This window comes from Eucyclogobius newberryi, unplaced genomic scaffold (assembly GCF_026437365.1).
Source record: "Eucyclogobius newberryi isolate DKJ021-1_F unplaced genomic scaffold, fEucNew1.0.hap1 SCAF_4, whole genome shotgun sequence".
Lineage (NCBI taxonomy): Eukaryota > Metazoa > Chordata > Actinopteri > Gobiiformes > Gobiidae > Eucyclogobius > Eucyclogobius newberryi.
Genome location: NW_027316056.1, coordinates 43,220,296 through 43,240,531, shown reverse-complemented (window position 1 = coordinate 43,240,531; position 20,236 = coordinate 43,220,296). Strand labels below are relative to the sequence as shown.

Here is a 20,236-nt window from a genome sequence, read left to right as displayed (position 1 = left end):
TGTGGGTTCCGTTGGTTCTGTGGGTTCTGTGGGTTCTGTGGGTTCTGTGGGTTCCGTGGGTTCCGTTGGTTCCGTGGGTTCTGTGGGTTCCGTTGGTTCTGTGGGTTCTGTTGGTTCCGTTGGTTCCGTGGGTTCCGTGGGTTCCGTTGGTTCTGTGGGTTCCGTTGGTTCTGTGGGTTTTGTGGGTTCCGTTGGTTCCGTTGGTTCCGTTGGTTCTGTTGGTTCTGTGGGTTCTGTGGGTTCTGTTGGTTCCGTTGGTTCCGTTGGTTCTGTTGGTTCTGTGGGTTCTGTTGGTTCCGTTGGTTCCGTTGGTTCCGTTGGTTCTGTTGGTTCCGTTGGTTCCGTTGGTTCTGTGGGTTCTGTTGGTTCTGTGGGTTCTCTGGGTTCTGTTGGTTCCGTTGGTTCTGTGGGTTCCGTTGGTTCTGTGGGTTCTGTTGGTTCCGTTGGTTCTGTGGGTTCCGTTGGTTCTGTGGGTTCCGTTGGTTCTGTGGGTTCTGTTGGTTCCGTTGGTTCTGTGGGTTCCGTTGGTTCTGTGGGTTCCGTTGGTTCTGTGGGTTCCGTTGGTTCTGTCGGTTCTGTTGGTTCCCTTGGTTCTGTTGGTTCTGTTGGTTCCGTGGGTTCCGTTGGTTCCGTTGGTTCTGTGGGTTCTGTGGGTTCCGTTGGTTCCGTGGGTTCCGTGGGTTCTGTTGGTTCTGTGGGTTCTGTGGGTTCTGTTGGTTCTGTGGGTTCCGTTGGTTCTGTGGGTTCCGTTGGTTCCGTGGGTTCTATGGGTTCTGTGGGTTCCGTTGGTTCTGTTGGTTCTGTGGGTTCCGTTGGTTCTGTCGGTTCTGTTGGTTCCCTTGGTTCTGTTGGTTCTGTTGGTTCCGTGGGTTCCGTTGGTTCCGTTGGTTCTGTGGGTTCTGTGGGTTCTGTGGGTTCCGTTGGTTCCGTGGGTTCCGTGGGTTCTGTTGGTTCTGTGGGTTCTGTGGGTTCTGTGGGTTCTGTTGGTTCTGTGGGTTCTGTGGGTTCCGTTGGTTCTGTGGGTTCCGTTGGTTCCGTGGGTTCTATGGGTTCTGTTGGTTCCGTTGGTTCTGTTAGTCGTACGTGGATTGGAGGATTTCATAGAATGTCGAGCGCTGAAGCTCATTTCCTCCAGATATTAATTATTATTCTTTTTATTTCTTGTTTTGCCTGTGCTCGAGTTTGAGACGTCTGAATGTGAAGGTTATGAGGGTTTCTCAGAGTGGTTCGCAGTTCGGTTTAGTACAGAAAGTCTCACAGAACGTGTGAAAGTGTTTGTTTGTAACGCTGTTGTTGTTTGTGTCCAGTGTGGAGCCCGCCCACCTGAAAGAGGAGGAGCCAGAGCTGTGCATCAAGCAGGAGCCGCAAGAGTTTCCTCTTCACATGGTCAGTGTGAAAAGTGAAGAGGATGAAGACAAGTCCTCTGTGCTTCATCAAAGAGCAACTGAGGAGAACAGAGAGGAAACTAATGTGACAGAAGCAGGCTGCAGCTCAGATCCACTCACACAGTTCCACTCAGATAGTGAGGAGCACACTGACAGCTCTGAAGACACCGAGCACTCAGAAGACTATAGTCAACAACAGGCCCACAGCAAGAGGAGCTACGCCATGGTTCCTCCTGACCACACACCATACAGCTGCTCAGGCCAAAGACCATACAGCTGCTCAGAGTGTGGCAAGACGTTTCGGTGGAAAGCGGAGCTGCACAGACACATGTCGGTTCACTCGGATTTGAGGCCCCACACGTGTTCTTTCTGTGAGACCAGCTTCAAACACAAAGCTGCTCTGGCTCGACACCAGCGTTCCCAACATCACGTGTGCCCAGTTTGTCGGGAACAATCGGCGGACAAGACGAGGCTGAACGCGCATCTGCAGAGTCACGTGGACGCCGGGACGGTGGGACACTTCCTCCTGAAGTCGCACCGCTGCTCCGAGTGCGCCAAAGAGTTCTCAAACGTGTCCGACTTCAAGCGCCACCTGCTGGTCCACACGGGAGAGCGGCCGTACAAATGCTCAGCCTGTGAGAAGAGTTTTAAACAGAATTCTCAGCTGGATCGACACCAGTGGCTTCAGCATCACATCTGCCTGGTCTGTGAGGAACGTTTCACCGACAACGTTCTGCTAAACAAACATCTGAAGACTCACGTGGAGGAGGGGACGCTGGATCTGGACTCGTATTTGATCGACGACACGCCGTTCGAATGCTCGGAGTGTGCGAAGAAGTTTCCGAGGAACGCGGATCTAAAGACGCACGCGCTGGTTCACTCGGGGGAACGGCGCCACAAATGCCCCGAGTGCGAGAAGACGTTCAAACACAAACCTGGCCTGACACAGCATCTGCGGCACGTGCATCACATCTGCCCCGTTTGTCCGGAGCGCTGCGCAGACAAGACCGAGCTGAACGCACACCTGAGGACCCACGTGGAGGAGGAGGGCGGCGCCGGCCCGTCGCTGCTGAGGTCGCACGGCTGCGGCGAGTGCGGGAAGGCGTTTGGAGAGAAGTCGCATTTACGTGTGCACATGTTGACTCACAGCGGAGAGCGGCCGCACAAATGCTCCGAGTGCGGGAAGGGATTTCAGAACAAGCAAGGTTTAAAGACGCACGGGATGATCCACACGGGCGAGCGGCCGCACAAATGTCCCTTCTGCGCCAAAGGATATCGAGATAAAAGTGGACTCCAGAAACACACTAGGCTTCACTCGGGAGAGAAACCACACGTCTGCTCCGTATGCGCAAAGTCTTTTCGCTTAAAAGCCAGTTTGAAATCACATGTGAGGACGCACACGGGAGAGGCGCCCTTCGGGTGTTCGGTTTGTGACAAGCGTTTCAAACACGGCTCCAGTCTGTTCCAGCACCTGAGGGTCATTCATCACAGCTGCAGCGTTTGCAAGGAGCGTTTCCCCGACGAGCCGAGTCTGAGCGCACATCGGAGGTCTCACGTGGACGAGAGGCCGCTCCATGTTTAGTCCTGACTCTGGCACCAGCAGGAGGCCGCTCCATGTTTAGTCCTGACTCTGGCACCAGCAGGAGGCCGCTCCATGTTTAGTCCTGACTCTGGCACCAGCAGGAGGCCGCTCCATGTTTAGTCCTGACTCTGGCACCAGCAGGAGGCCGCTCCATGTTTAGTCCTGACTCTGGCACCAGCAGGAGGCCGGTCCATGTTTAGTCCTGACTCTGGCACCAGCAGGAGGCCGGTCCATGTTTAGTCCTGACTCTGGCACCAGCAGGAGGCCAGTCCATGTTTAGTCCTGACTCTGGCACCAGCAGGAGGCCGCTCCATGTTTAGTCCTGACTCTGGCACCAGCAGGAGGCCGCTCCATGTTTAGTCCTGACTCTGGCACCAGCAGGAGGCCGGTCCATGTTTAGTCCTGACTCTGGCACCAGCAGGAGGCCAGTCCATGTTTAGTCCTGACTCTGGCACCAGCAGGAGGCCGGTCCATGTTTAGTCCTGACTCTGGCACCAACAGGAGGCCGCTCCATGTTTAGTCCTGACTCTGGCACCAGCAGGAGGCCGCTCCATGTTTAGTCCTGACTCTGGCACCAGCAGGAGGCCGCTCCATGTTTAGTCCTGACTCTGGCACCAGCAGGAGGCCGCTCCATGTTTAGTCCTGACTCTGGCACCAGCAGGAGGCCGCTCCATGTTTAGTCCTGACTCTGGCACCAGCAGGAGGCCGCTCCATGTTTAGTCCTGACTCTGGCACCAGCAGGAGGCCGGTCCACACACTGATCCGTTGGATGCAGTGATAGAGTGAATGGTCCATATTCACCTGCGACAGTGAAACATAGATCTGACTCGTCTGCATCATTGTGATTGGTCATGAGTCTTGTGTCAGGACGATTGAGGGTCAGGTCGCCTCTGAGAGAGAGAGAGCATGAATCTGCATCGTGATGGTTGTTCTCTCTCTTTTGGAGCTGATTTGATGATGATGTCATACGTGTTTATGTCACTGTCTTTAAAAGGAAGTGATGTCATTGTTCTGGGGGAGGGACAGAGACCTTTGTCAGGGACAGAGACCTTTGTCAGGGACAGTGGTTATTTACTGTGCTCGAGTAAATAAAGATCCACCTTTTGAGAAAGAGAAACTGCTTCATCTTTTCTTGGTAATTGTTTGCAGAAATTCCTTAGCAAAAGCCACAATGATTACCTGAAGATCATCTGAAAGAGCACCTGGAAGAACCACGAGGAGCACTATAAGGACATTAATGTTGAACCTAGGCTGAAGTAAATGAAGTGAGAAGCTTCTCCTCCTTCTCCAAGTGCTACATTATCGCACGCTCTGGTGTTTTATCTATAATCTCAATTGCAACTTCACTCCTTATTTATGGTTCCTTTGTGGTGTTCCTCTTATGACCTTTGACCTCTGGGGGGTTTAAACTGGACCTGATGACATCATAAAAACGGACGCGTAAATAAAAAAGCTGACGAGCTGTAAAACTCGAGGACCTCAGGTGCTAACTGAAACACAAATTAAAAAGGAATAATCATTTCCATGAATATTTATTATATATATTTTATATCTTTTATATATTTATATATATATATATATATATTTATACATATACAGGGTTCAGAATAAGCGGCATCGCAAAATGCGACGCAATTTCTCTCAAATGCGATGCATTCGTCAGAAAAACGTGTTTTTGTTTCGCAGCTTTTGCGATACAAAAATGTGTGTCAATTGTAAAACCAAAGCGCCTGAAAGTACTGACCACTGTCAATCGATCGTCAATAACAGCATGACACATGTGGACGCTGTGTTGTCATGACGGCCTCAGATGGCGAGTCTGAAAGTGGGAGGAGCCACAGGTAGAGTTAGCGTCACAGATTCAGACTCTGAGGTCAGAGGTCAATAACTCCTAAACACAAAAGTCTTTGCAGATCATTCACAGCCAAAATATTCATATTTACACTGCAGTGACACGACCTCGTTTTAACAATCAGATGTGTGTTTTGGGCTCAGCCAATCACACGCTCCGAATGTGCAGCTGGAGACGAGTGCTTAGGGACCGTCATCAAATAGCAAAACGAAAAATGGAATGGAACGTCAAATAGAGCGGTACAATAACACATAAAATACACCATGATGGTCGCCACAGCAACCTGTATTTTTCCATCAGAAGCTTAAATATATTTTGTGAGTGTAATGACAATATGTAAATGAGACTCATCTGATGATGATGATGATGATGATGTGGACTAAAGTTGTAAATGAGGCTCTGACTTTGTGTTTAATTTGTTCAACTAATTTTATTTGCAAGTTCTGTTTTATTTAAAGAAAAAATGTTTAAAAACTGTTTAAAAGTTCATTTAAGAGTTTTTCTTAAATATAATGTTCACAAATACATTTTAAATAATCGTGTTATATCAATGGAAAATATTGATTGTCACTTTCGTGTTTTACTCTGCAATTATGAAATTACTATATAAATTTGGAAAAATGAACGGATTGTTTAGCAGCTGCTGCACAAGTGAAAATCCTTCATCTGAACCTGTATATATATATATATATATATATATATATACCTATAATATATATTATATATGTATATATAAAGTTTTCCCAGAGCTTTAAAACATCCACATTCAAGAATCTGACCTCTGACCTCTGACCCTTCCAGTTAATTCTCACCTGACCCAGAGCGATTATTATTATATTTGTGTAAATTATTCATGGTTCTTCCTGATTTTAAAGGTTTCTTTACATTTTCCCGTCGTAAATAAACTTTAAACGTGAAGAACGTGATGAACGTGAAGAACGTGATGAAGAACGCGATGAACGCGAAGAACGCGAAGAACGCGAAGAACGCGAAGAACGCGAAGAACGCGATGAACGCGATGAACGCGATGAACGTGAAGCACGTGAAGCACGTGATGGACGCGAAGGACGCGATGGACGCGATGGACGCGAAGGACGCGAAGGACGCGATGAACGCGAAGAACGCGAAGAACGCGAAGAACGCGATGAACCTGATGAACGTGATGAACGTGAAGAACGTGATGAACGTGATGAACGTGAAGAACGTGAAGAACGTGAAGAACGTGAAGAACGTGATGAACGTGATGAACGTGAAGAACGTGAAGAACGTGATGAACGTGAAGAACGTGATGAACGTGAAGAACGTGAAGAACGTGAAGAACGTGATGAACGTGATGACGTGAAGAACGTGATGAACGTGAAGAACGTGAAGAACGTGTTGAACGTGAAGAACGTGAAGAACGTGATGAACGTGAAGAACGTGAAGAACGTGATGAACGTGATGAACGTGAAGAACGTGATGAACGTGAAGAACGTGAAGAACGTGATGAACGTGATGAACGTGAAGAACGTGAAGAACGTGATGAACGTGAAGAACGTGTTGAACGTGAAGAACGTGAAGAACGTGAAGCACGTGATGAACGTGATGAACGTGAAGAACGTGATGAACGTGAAGAACGTGATGAACGTGATGAACGTGAAGAACGTGAAGAACGTGAAGCACGTGATGAACGTGATGAACGTGAAGAACGTGATGAACGTGAAGAACGTGATGAACGTGATGAACGTGAAGAACGTGAAGAACGTGTTGAACGTGAAGAACGTGAAGAACGTGAAGCACGTGATGAACGTGATGAACGTGAAGAACGTGATGAACGTGATGAACGTGAAGAACGTGATGAACGTGAAGAACGTGATGAACGTGAAGAACGTGAAGAACGTGATGAACGTGAAGAACGTGATGAACGTGATGAACGTGAAGAACGTGATGAACGTGAAGAACGTGAAGAACGTGATGAACGTGAAGAACGTGATGAACGTGAAGAACGTGATGAACGTGATGAACGTGAAGAACGTGATGAACGTGATGAACGTGAAGAACGTGATGAACGTGAAGAACGTGAAGAACGTGAAGAACGTGATGAACGTGAAGAACGTGATGAACGTGAAGAACGTGATGAACGTGATGAACGTGAAGAACGTGAAGAACGTGATGAACTTGAAGAACGTGATGAACGTGAAGAACGTGATGAACGTGATGAACGTGAAGAACGTGAAGAACGTGATGAACGTGAAGAACGTGATGAACGTGATGAACGTGAAGAACGTGAAGAACGTGATGAACGTGAATAACGTGAATAACGTGATGAACGTGAAGAACGTGATGAACGTGATGAACGTGATGAACGTGATGAACGTGAAGAACGTGATGAACGTGAAGAACGTGATGAACGTGATGAACGTGAAGAACGTGAAGAACGTGATGAACGTGATGAACGTGATGAACGTGAAGAACGTGATGAACGTGATGAACGTGATGAACTTGAAGAACGTGAAGAACGTGATGAACGTCTTGAACGTGAAGAACGTGATGAACGTGATGAACGTGAAGAACGTGAAGAACGTGAAGAACGTGAAGAACGTGATGAACTTGAAGAACGTGAAGAACGTGATGAACGTGAAGAACGTGATGAACGTGAAGAACGTGATGAACGTGATGAACGTGAAGAACGTGAAGAACGTGATGAACGTGAAGAACGTGATGAACGTGAAGAACGTGAAGAACGTGATGAACGTGAAGAATGTGAAGAACGTGATGAACTTGAAGAACGTGATGAACGTGAAGAACGTGATGAACGTGATGAACGTGAAGAACGTGAAGAACGTGATGAACGTGAAGAACGTGAAGAACGTGATGAACGTGATGAACGTGAAGAACGTGAAGAACGTGATGAACGTCTTGAACGTGAAGAACGTGATGAACGTGATGAACGTGAAGAACGTGATGAACGTGATGAACGTGATGAACGTGAAGAACGTGATGAACGTGATGAACGTGAAGAACGTGAAGAACGTGATGAACGTGAAGAACGTGAAGAACGTGATGAACGTGATGAACGTGAAGAACGTGAAGAACGTGATGAACGTCTTGAACGTGAAGAACGTGATGAACGTGATGAACGTGAAGAACGTGATGAACGTGATGAACGTGATGAACGTGAAGAACGTGAAGAACGTGATGAACGTGAAGAACGTGAAGAACGTGATGAACGTGAAGAACGTGATGAACGTGATGAACGTGAAGAACGTGAAGAACGTGATGAACGTGAAGAACGTGAAGAACGTGAAGAACGTGAAGAACGTGATGAACGTGATGAACGTGAAGAACGTGAAGAACGTGATGAACTTGAAGAACGTGATGAACGTGAAGAACGTGATGAACGTGATGAACGTGAAGAACGTGAAGAACGTGATGAACGTGAAGAACGTGATGAACGTGATGAACGTGAAGAACGTGAAGAACGTGAAGAACGTGAAGAACGTGATGAACGTGAAGAACGTGAAGAACGTGATGAACGTGATGAACGTGATGAACGTGATGAACGTGAAGAACGTGATGAACTTGAAGAACGTGATGAACGTGATGAACGTGAAGAACGTGATGAACTTGAAGAACGTGAAGAACGTGATGAACGTGAAGAACGTGATGAACGTGATGAACGTGAAGAACGTGATGAACGTGAAGAACGCGAAGAACGCGAAGAACGCGATGAACGCGATGAACGTGAAGAACGTGATGAACGTGAAGAACGTGAAGAACGCGATGAACGCGATGAACGTGAAGAACGTGATGAACGTGAAGAACGTGAAGAATTTTAAAGTGACGATAAAACCAATGATTCTGGATTGAGTTAAAGTGAATTACAGGTGACGGAGGTGCTCTGCTGGTGGTGACGGAGGTGATGGAGGTGCTCTGCTGGTGGTGACGGAGGTGCTCTGCTGGTGGTGACGAAGGTGATGGAGGTGCTCTGCTGGTGGTGACGGAGGTGCTCTGCTGGTGGTGACGGAGGTGCTCTCCTGGTGGTGACGGAGGTGCTCTGCTGGTGGTGACGGAGGTGCTCTGTTGGTGGTGATGGAGGTGCTCTGCTGGTGGTGATGGTGGTGACGGAGGTGCTCTGCTGGTGGTGATGGAGGTGCTCTGCTGGTGGTGATGGAGATGCAGGTGCTCTGCTGGTGGTGACGGAGGTGCTCTGCTGGTGGTGCTGGAGGTGCTCTGTTGGTGGTGCTGGTGGTGACGGAGGTGCTCTGCTGGTGGTGCTGGAGGTGCTCTGTTGGTGGTGCTGGTGGTGATGGAGGTGCTCTGCTGGTGGTGATGGAGATGCAGGTGCTCTGCTGGTGGTGACGGAGGTGCTCTGCTGGTGGTGCTGGAGGTGCTCTGTTGGTGGTGCTGGTGGTGATGGAGGTGCTGGTGGTGGTGCTGGAGGTGCTCTGTTGGTGGTGATGGAGGTGCTCTGCTGGTGGTGATGGAGGTTCTCTGCTGGTGGTGATGGAGGTGCTGGAGGTGCTCTGCTGGTGGTGCTGGTGGTGATGGAGGTGCTCTGCTGGTGGTGATGGAGGTGCTGGTGGTGGTGCTGGTGGTGATGGAGGTGCTCTGCTGGTGGTGATGGGGGTGCTGGTGGTGGTGCTGGTGGTGATGGAGGTGCTCTGCTGGTGGTGATGGGGGTGCTGGAGGTGCTCTGCTGGTGGTGCTGGTGGTAATGGAGGTGCTCTGCTGGTGGTGATGGTGGTGATGGAGGTGCTCTGCTGGTGGTGCTGGAGGTGCTGGAGGTGCTCTGCTGGTGGTGCTGGTGGTGCTGGAGGTGCTGGAGGTGCTCTGCTGGTGGTGCTGGTGGGGATGGAGGTGCTCTGCTGGTGGTGATGGAGGTGCTCTGCTGGTGGTGATGGAGGTGCTGGAGGTGCTCTGCTGGTGGTGCTGGTGGTGATGGAGGTGCTCTGCTGTTGGTGATGGAGGTGCTCTGTTGGTGGTGCTCTGCTGGTGGTGTCGGAGGTGCTCTGCTGGTGGTGGAGATGACGGAGGTGCTGGTGCTGGTGGTGGAGGTGCTCTGCTGGTGGTGGAGGTGACGGAGGTGCTGGTGGTGGTGGTGGAGGTGACGGAGGTGCTGGTGGTGGAGGTGACGGAGGTGCTGGTGCTGGTGGTGGAGGTGACGGAGGTGCTGGTGGTGGAGGTGACGGAGGTGCTGGTGCTGGTGGTGGAGGTGACGGAGGTGCTGGTGGTGGAGGTGACGGAGGTGCTGGTGCTGGTGGTGGAGGTGACGGAGGTGCTGGTGGTGGAGGTGACGGAGGTGCTGGTGGTGGAGGTTACGGAGGTGCTGGTGCTGGTGGTGGAGGTGACGGAGGTGCTGGTGGTGGAGGTGACGGAGGTGCTGGTGCTGGTGGTGGAGGTGACGGAGGTGCTGGTGCTGGTGGTGGAGGTGACGGAGGTGCTGGTGGTGGAGGTGACGGAGGTGCTGGTGGTGGAGGTGACGGAGGTGCTGGTGGTGGAGGTGACGGAGGTGCTGGTGCTGGTGGTGGAGGTGACGGAGGTGCTGGTGGTGGAGGTGACGGAGGTGCTGGTGGTGGAGGTGACGGAGGTGCTGTTGCTGGTGGTGGAGGTGACGGAGGTGCTGGTGGTGGAGGTGACGGAGGTGCTGTTGCTGGTGGTGGAGGTGACGGAGGTGCTGGTGCTGGTGGTGGAGGTGACGGAGGTGCTGGTGGTGGAGGTGACGGAGGTGCTGGTGGTGGAGGTGACGGAGGTGCTGGTGCTGGAGGTGACGGAGGTGCTGATGCTGGTGGTGGAGGTGACGGAGGTGCTGGTGGTGGAGGTGACGGAGGTGCTGGTGGTGGAGGTGGAGGTGACGGAGGTGCTGGTGGTGGAGGTGACGGAGGTGCTGGTGGTGGAGGTGACGGAGGTGCTGGTGGTGGAGGTGACGGAGGTGACGGAGGTGGTGGAGGTGACGGAGGTGCTGGTGGTGGAGGTGACGGAGGTGCTGGTGGTGGAGGTGACGGAGGTGCTGGTGCTGGTGGTGGAGGTGACGGAGGTGCTGGTGGTGGAGGTGACGGAGGTGCTGGTGGTGGAGGTGACGGAGGTGCTGGTGCTGGTGGTGGAGGTGACGGAGGTGCTGGTGCTGGTGGTGGAGGTGACGGAGGTGCTGGTGGTGGAGGTGACGGAGGTGCTGGTGCTGGTGGTGACGGAGGTGCTGGTGCTGGTGGTGGAGGTGACGGAGGTGCTGGTGGTGGAGGTGACGGAGGTGCTGGTGGTGGAGGTGACGGAGGTGCTGGTGCTGGTGGTGGAGGTGACGGAGGTGCTGGTGCTGGTGGTGGAGGTGACGGAGGTGCTGGTGGTGGAGGTGACGGAGGTGCTGGTGGTGGAGGTGACGGAGGTGCTGGTGCTGGAGGTGACGGAGGTGCTGGTGCTGGTGGTGGAGGTGACGGAGGTGCTGGTGGTGGAGGTGACGGAGGTGCTGGTGGTGGAGGTGACGGAGGTGCTGGTGCTGGTGGTGGAGGTGACGGAGGTGCTGGTGCTGGTGGTGGAGGTGACGGAGGTGCTGGTGGTGGAGGTGACGGAGGTGCTGGTGCTGGAGGTGACGGAGGTGCTGGTGCTGGTGGTGGAGGTGACGGAGGTGCTGGTGGTGGTGGTGGAGGTGATGGAGGTGCTGGTGGTGGAGGTGACGGAGGTGCTGGTGCTGGTGGTGGAGGTGACGGAGGTGCTGGTGGTGGAGGTGACGGAGGTGCTGGTGCTGGTGGTGGAGGTGACGGAGGTGCTGGTGGTGGAGGTGACGGAGGTGCTGGTGCTGGTGGTGGAGGTGACGGAGGTGCTGGTGGTGGAGGTGACGGAGGTGCTGGTGGTGGAGGTGACGGAGGTGCTGGTGGTGGAGGTGACGGAGGTGCTGGTGCTGGTGGTGGAGGTGACGGAGGTGCTGGTGGTGGAGGTGACGGAGGTGCTGGTGCTGGTGGTGGAGGTGACGGAGGTGCTGGTGCTGGTGGTGGAGGTGACGGAGGTGCTGGTGGTGGAGGTGACGGAGGTGCTGGTGGTGGAGGTGACGGAGGTGCTGGTGGTGGAGGTGACGGAGGTGCTGGTGCTGGTGGTGGAGGTGACGGAGGTGCTGGTGGTGGAGGTGACGGAGGTGCTGGTGGTGGAGGTGACGGAGGTGCTGTTGCTGGTGGTGGAGGTGACGGAGGTGCTGGTGCTGGTGGTGGAGGTGACGGAGGTGCTGGTGGTGGAGGTGACGGAGGTGCTGGTGGTGGAGGTGACGGAGGTGCTGGTGCTGGAGGTGACGGAGGTGCTGCTGCTGGTGGTGGAGGTGACGGAGGTGCTGGTGGTGGAGGTGACGGAGGTGCTGGTGGTGGAGGTGGAGGTGACGGAGGTGCTGGTGGTGGAGGTGACGGAGGTGCTGGTGGTGGAGGTGACGGAGGTGCTGGTGGTGGAGGTGACGGAGGTGACGGAGGTGGTGGAGGTGACGGAGGTGCTGGTGGTGGAGGTGACGGAGGTGCTGGTGGTGGAGGTGACGGAGGTGCTGGTGCTGGTGGTGGAGGTGACGGAGGTGCTGGTGGTGGAGGTGACGGAGGTGCTGGTGGTGGAGGTGACGGAGGTGCTGGTGCTGGTGGTGGAGGTGACGGAGGTGCTGGTGCTGGTGGTGGAGGTGACGGAGGTGCTGGTGGTGGAGGTGACGGAGGTGCTGGTGCTGGTGGTGACGGAGGTGCTGGTGCTGGTGGTGGAGGTGACGGAGGTGCTGGTGGTGGAGGTGACGGAGGTGCTGGTGGTGGAGGTGACGGAGGTGCTGGTGCTGGTGGTGGAGGTGACGGAGGTGCTGGTGCTGGTGGTGGAGGTGACGGAGGTGCTGGTGGTGGAGGTGACGGAGGTGCTGGTGCTGGTGGTGGAGGTGACGGAGGTGCTGGTGGTGGAGGTGACGGAGGTGCTGGTGCTGGAGGTGACGGAGGTGCTGGTGCTGGTGGTGGAGGTGACGGAGGTGCTGGTGGTGGAGGTGACGGAGGTGCTGGTGCTGGTGGTGGAGGTGACGGAGGTGCTGGTGGTGGAGGTGACGGAGGTGCTGGTGGTGGAGCAGACGGAGGTGCTGGTGGTGGAGGTGACGGAGGTGCTGGTGGTGGAGGTGACGGAGGTGCTGGTGGTGGAGGTGACGGAGGTGCTGGTGGTGGAGGTGGAGGTGACGGAGGTGCTGGTGGTGGAGGTGACGGAGGTGCTGGTGGTGACGGAGGTGCTGGTGGTGGAGGTGACGGAGGTGACGGAGGTGGTGGAGGTGACGGAGGTGCTGGTGGTGGAGGTGACTGAGGTGCTGGTGGTGGAGGTGACGGAGGTGCTGGTGCTGGTGGTGGAGGTGACGGAGGTGCTGGTGGTGGAGGTGACGGAGGTGCTGGTGGTGGTGGTGGAGGTGACGGAGGTGCTGGTGGTGGAGGTGACGGAGGTGCTGGTGGTGGAGGTGACGGAGGTGCTGGTGCTGGTGGTGGAGGTGACGGAGGTGACGGAGGTGGTGGAGGTGACGGAGGTGCTGGTGGTGGAGGTGACGGAGGTGCTGGTGCTGGTGGTGGAGGTGACGGAGGTGCTGGTGGTGGAGGTGACGGAGGTGCTGGTGGTGGAGGTGACGGAGGTGCTGGTGGTGGTGGTGGAGGTGACGGAGGTGAAGACCAGACCTGAACATTTCCTTATGAAATATTTCATGCCCTGAATTAAATAATTGATGAAACAACTTTGACTGAAAAGTGCGTTTGGTGATCAGACGTTTGCGTCTCCTGCGCTTAAGTGACACAGACTGGTCAGAGTGATGGTTACCATGGAGTTTCAATAGAGATGGGTTTTGTTGTGGTCCGTTTCCATGGATACCAGATTCTAAATGGTCATGGAAACAGAACCAGGCCAAGCCGAGCCGCGACAATGAAAATGAACCTCATCATTATTTTACACCGTGGATTCCGCATCCTGCCCCCTACAGGCCAAATGTGTTCTAAACAGGCAGCTGTGAGGACGGCCGCGGGTCCTCGGGATGAGGACCCCTGTGTGATTAGCTCTGGAGCTAAAGAAGCTAATGGAGCTAACAGAGCTACTGAAGCTCAGTGTGAGACAAACAGCCCCGGGGACAGAGCAGTGAGACATGGCAGAAGTGAAGCTGAAGGAGGAGACGGAGCTGTGGGAGCCCCGGGGCCCCTGTGGCTCCTGGGGGCCCGCGGAGGAGCCCCGGGGCCCCTGTGGCTCCTGGGGGCCCGCGGAGGACACACACGGCTCGGGGTGAGTGCAGATGTGAGGCCGGGGAACAGAGCGAGCAGAGCGGCCACAGTCACAGCGGACACGGCCTGCTCTGACTCTGAGGACCGCGTGGGACAATCTGTGGTTGAACTCCTTAAACTTAGAACAAATATGTCCTAAAACGAGTCCATTTCAAAGGCTTCTCTGTGTTTGACTCTTTGTCTTTGTGTTTTTACCCTCATTTATTTCGGGTATAGTTTGTTTGGGATGAGTTAGCTTCTTGCTAATACAGAGCCAGGACATAAACTAGTTTTAACCCGACGAAGTAAGAGTTTTAGTGTTATTTATGTGACGCTCAAACTCTGTCTCTGAGCAGGAAATGCACCTGACGTCACTGGTCACGTGATTCAGAGTAGCGCAGGATACGCGTACACGGGTACACGTACACACGTACAGGTACACGGGTACACGGATACACGTACACGGATACACGTACACGGATACACGTACACACGGATACACGTACACACGGATACACGTACACACGGATACACGTACACGGATACACGCACACGGATACACGTACACGGATACACGTACACACGGATACACGTACACGGATACACGCACACGGATACACGTACACGGATACACGTACACACGGATACACGTACACGGATACACGCACACGGATACACGTACACGGATACACGTACACACGGATACACGTACACACGTACACACGGATACACGTACACACGGATACACGTACACGGATACACGCACACGGATACACGCACACGGATACACGCACACGGATACACGTACACGGATACACGTACACACGGATACACGTACACACGGATACACGTACACACGGATACACGGATACACGTACACACGGATACACGTACACACGGATACACGTACACACGTACACACGGATACACGTACACACGGATACACGTACACACGGATACACGTACACACGGATACACGTACCACCGCAGGATACACGTACACACGGATACACGTACCACCGCAGGATACACGTACCACCGCAGGATACATGTACACAGATACGCGTACTACCGCAGGATACATGTACACAGATACGCGTACCACCGCAGGATACATGTACACAGATACGCGTACCACCACAGATACGCGTACCACCGCAGGATACACGTACCACCGCAGGATACATGTACACAGATACGCGTACCACCGCAGGATACATGTACACAGATACGCGTACCACCGCAGGATACATGTACACAGATACGCGTACCACCGCAGGATACATGTACACAGATACGCGTACCACCGCAGGATACACGTACCACCGCAGGATACATGTACACAGATACGCGTACCACCGCAGGATACATGTACACAGATACGCGTACCACCGCAGGATACATGTACACAGATACGCGTACCACCGCAGGATACACGTACCACCGCAGGATACATGTACACAGATACGCGTACCACCGCAGGATACACGTACCACCGCAGGATACATGTACACAGATACGCGTACCACCGCAGGATACACGTACCACCGCAGGATACACGTACCACCGCAGGATACATGTACACACACTGTGATGTAGGAACTTTCTTAAAGTGATGGACTTTCTGAATGTGCTGCGAGGTTGTCGGACCTTCACAAAGAGCGTTATTTATCAAAGCCTGGTGTGATAGGCCCAGACCCGTGCTCCCGCCCAAAGCCTGTTACAGCCAGTGTTTTCAGCGAGTCGCGGCTCTTCAGCAGTAACACGCTACCCGGACATATACAATGACCGGCTCTTCGTACACGGCTGAAGCACTGACAAGTTACAAGAGCTTGGACGGCTTTAAATACTTCTTTGCTGGATGAAGGTCTTCATCATCTTGTCCACACGTGATCATCAGCAAAGTCAGCAATTTCAATTCATCCTCCCGTCAGCACCAGCTGCTGAAATCATATTTCTACTGCCACGAAAAGTGTGCTAAATACATGATGTGTTTACTGGCGTGTTTACGTGCATAATGTATTTTTGCCTCGGCTTTTACAAGTAGCACGTAAACACGCCAGAAAGATCGCACATTTGGGCTGATATTTGAGTCATCCTGGACCCGAGAGAACAACAGACGAAGTTTCTACAGAATCCCGAAAAACACGGAGAGACGGTCGAAATGGCGAGCAGCCATAAAACGCCAGCGCTGGACACCGCACGATTTCTGGATTCTGTAGAAAGAAACGCCGTCTGTTGTTTCCTGACGATTGGTGCATCCAATTGCACCACAAGATTGACCCATCTTGGGTTCAGGATGACCCAGGATGAGCTAAAGTCTAGCTATAGCCAGGTTGCAGCGTCAGGTGTACCGGGCCGCACTACAGGGCGTAGCGTTAGCATTAGCAGCGCTAGTATGGCCTCGCCTAGTCCCTCAACGTCTCCCCTGCAGCCGGGACTAGACCAGGAACAGAAGAGGGACCAATTTGTGACAATTCGGAGTGAACGAGGCGCTAAACGCCGAACCTTAGAGCACCGTGAGCATAATAGGTTTTCTCCCCTCAGCGATCACACTGAACGGACTCGTGACACTCTAGTAATCAGAAGTTCTATAGTCAGAGACGAGAAGCTGTCAGCTGCTGCTAGCGGCAGGTGCTACCAGCTGCTGCTAGCGGCAGGTGCTACCAGCTGCTGCTAGCGGCAGGTGCTACCAGCTGCTGCTAGCGGCAGGTGCTACCAGCTGCTGCTAGCGGCAGGTGCTACCAGCTGCTGCTAGCGGCAGGTGCTACCAGCTGCTGCTAGCGGCAGGTGCTACCAGCTGCTGCAAGCGGCAGGTGCTACCAGCTGCTGCAAGCGGCAGGTGCTACCCAGCTGCTGCTAGCGGCAGGTGCTACCAGCTGCTGCTAGCGTCAGGTGCTACTAAGGGGCCAGAATGGGTGACATCGAAGGAAACATTAGGCTCTTAAAGCGGAGTCGACAGCGGTTCCGTCAAATTGTGATTCACGCAGGCGAAAACGACGCCCGGCGGAGACAATCAGAGGTGCTCAAAGTACAAGTAGTTGTGGTGTGTCAATGTCAGACACTGTAATATTTTCTGCCCAATCGGATCAAAGCTGAATTGTACATTCTCTTTCAGCATCAACAGCTGGTTCTCTGGTTGGTGCCCTCAAAACAACAGAGTCTTTGTTGAAACTGGAGTGTGTTTTGGGGAAAGCCCGGGCTCATACGCAGGGATGGCCCCTCCCACTTCAGAGGCTTCATCCCTATTAGTTCAGAGTTTGACCAATAGTCTTAGTGGCCTAAACTGACCACCCATGAGCCCTGGGCGCAGAGCAGCAGTGTAAGACGCCGCTCACGCGTCAGCTCCCTCCGCCGCCGCCGCTCGCGCGTCAGCTCCCTCCGCCGCCGCCGCTCGCATGAATCATAGTTGCCATAATCCTTTTGGGTTCAAAATGTAACTCTTAATAGGTCGTTTATGAATATTTTTCTTCAAAAATCAAATATTCTTTTCAATAGCTTCTTAGCGTTGACTTTCTATGTTATCTGATTATTATTAGATAGTATTTTATTTTATCTGATAGTATTTTGAGTCTCCAGTTATCACGCACACCTTTTACTTTTTCAATTTAACGCTTTATAGGTTGTATTTTTCTTCAAAACCACATGGTTTAATGTTCCTAACGCTGTTGTCGTTTGTGTCCAGTGTGGAGCCCGCCCACCTGAAAGAGGAGGAGCCAGAGCTGTGCATCAAGCAGGAGCCGCAAGAGTTTCCTCTTCACATGGTCAGTGTGAAAAGTGAAGAGGATGAAGACAAGTCCTCTGTGCTTCATCAAAGAGCAACTGGGGAGAACAGAGAGGAAACTAATGTGACAGAAGCAGGCTGCAGCTCAGATCCACTCACACAGTTCCACTCAGATAGTGAGGAGCACACTGACAGCTCTGAAGACACCGAGCACTCAGAAGACTATAGTCAACAACAGGCCCACAGCAAGAGGAGCTACGCCATGGTTCCTCCTGACCACACACCATACAGCTGCTCAGAGTGTGGGAAGGAGTTTCCGGATCAGCCCAGGGTAAAGAGACACATGAAAACCCACACGGGAGAAAAGCCTAACGTTTGTGCTATTTGTAAAAAAGGCTTTGCTCACACGTTCACTCTCTCTCGACATCAGAAAGACGTCCATCACATGTGTCCACTTTGTCAGGAATGTTTTCCAGATGGAATTAAACTAAATGAACATCTGAAGACTCATGTGGAGAACGGGACGTCGAGGAGGAAAAGCATGAACCGGCACTCGTGTCCTCAGTGTGAGAAGGAGTTTAAGAGAAAGACCACGTTACGCAGACACATGCTGGTTCACTCAGGAGAGAAACCTTTCAAATGTTCAGTTTGTGAAAGAACGTTTGCACTAAAGAGTAATCTGAAAATGCATCAGAAAAGACACTCAGGAGAGAAGCCTTACAGTTGTCCAGTTTGTGACAGAAGTTTTACAAATGGCTCTCATCTGACGGCGCATCTGAGGATCCACGTAGAGAAAGAGACTCTGGGCTGATTTGGATCCTTTTCCTCTCAAAACAGTTCTGCTGCTCTGTAAACCCTTAAGAACAGTCATAAAAACAGTTCTGCTCTGTAAACTCTTAAAAACAGTCATAAAAACAGTTCTGCTGCTCTGTAAACCCCTAAGAACAGTCATAAAAACAGTTCTGCTGCTCTGTAAACCCTTAAGAACAGTCATAAAAACAGTTCTGCTGCTCTGTAAACCCTTAAGAACAGTCATAAAAACAGTTCTGCTGCTCTGTAAACCCTTAAGAACGTCATAAAAACAGTTCTGCTGCTCTGTAAACCCTTAAGAACATTCATAAAAACAGTTCTGCTGCTCTGTAAACCCTTAAGAACATTCATAAAAACAGTTCTGCTGCTATGTAAACCCCTAAGAACAGTCATAAAAACAGTTCTGCTGCTTTGTAAACTCTTAAGAACAGTCATAAAAACAGTTCTGCTCTGTAAACTCTTAAGAACAGTCATAAAAACAGTTCTGCTGCTCTGTAAACTCTTAAGAACAGTCATAAAAACAGTTCTGCTGCTCTGTAAACCCTTAAGAACAGTCATAAAAACAGTTCTGCTGCTCTGTAAACCCTTAAGAACAGTCATAAAAACAGTTCTGCTGCTCTGTAAACCCTTAAGAACATTCATAAAAACAGTTCTGCTGCTCTGTAAACCCTTAAGAACAGTCATAAAAACAGTTCTGCTGCTTTGTAAACTCTTAAGAACAGTCATAAAAACAGTTCTGCTGCTTTGTAAACTCTTAAGAACAGTCATAAAAACAGTTCTGCTCTGTAAACTCTTAAAAACAGTCATAAAAACAGTTCTGCTGCTCTGTAAACCCCTAAGAACAGTCATAAAAACAGTTCTGCTGCTCTGTAAACCCCTAAGAACAGTCATAAAAACAGTTCTGCTGCTTTGTAAACTCTTAAGAACAGTCATAAAAACAGTTCTGCTCTGTAAACTCTTAAAAACAGTCATAAAAACAGTTCTGCTGCTCTGTAAACCCCTAAGAACAGTCATAAAAACAGTTCTGCTGCTCTGTAAACCCCTAAGAACAGTCATAAAAACAGTTCTGCTGCTTTGTAAACCCTTAAGAACAGTCATAAAAACAGTTCTGCTCTGTAAACTCTTAAAAACAGTCATAAAAACAGTTCTGCTGCTCTGTAAACCCCTAAGAACAGTCATAAAAACAGTTCTGCTGCTCTGTAAACCCTTAAGAACAGTCATAAAAACAGTTCTGCTGCTCTGTAAACCCTTAAGAACAGTCATAAAAACAGTTCTGCTGCTCTGTAAACCCTTAAGAACGTCATAAAAACAGTTCTGCTGCTCTGTAAACCCTTAAGAACATTCATAAAAACAGTTCTGCTGCTCTGTAAACCCTTAAGAACATTCATAAAAACAGTTCTGCTGCTATGTAAACCCCTAAGAACAGTCATAAAAACAGTTCTGCTGCTTTGTAAACTCTTAAGAACAGTCATAAAAACAGTTCTGCTCTGTAAACTCTTAAGAACAGTAATAAAAACAGTTCTGCTGCTCTGTAAACTCTTAAGAACAGTCATAAAAACAGTTCTGCTGCTCTGTAAACCCTTAAGAACAGTCATAAAAACAGTTCTGCTGCTCTGTAAACCCTTAAGAACGTCATAAAAACAGTTCTGCTGCTCTGTAAACCCTTAAGAACAGTCATAAAAACAGTTC

General features: G+C 51.6%; 1 protein-coding gene across 1 annotated transcript in view; it reads left to right on the top strand.

The window, feature by feature from the left end:
• Positions 1-18,599, top strand: part of LOC140377280 (uncharacterized) — a 21,532-nt gene extending 2,933 nt beyond the window's left edge. The window contains exons 2-5 of the mRNA XM_072462625.1: positions 1,308-2,961; positions 5,739-5,987; positions 13,899-14,035; positions 17,699-18,599. Of these exons, the coding sequence (XP_072318726.1) occupies positions 1,308-2,961; positions 5,739-5,987; positions 13,899-14,035; positions 17,699-18,548 (2,890 nt within the window). The 3' untranslated portion in view covers positions 18,549-18,599. The remainder of the gene's footprint in view (positions 1-1,307; positions 2,962-5,738; positions 5,988-13,898; positions 14,036-17,698) is intronic.
• Positions 18,600-20,236: the final 1,637 nt, after the last annotated feature.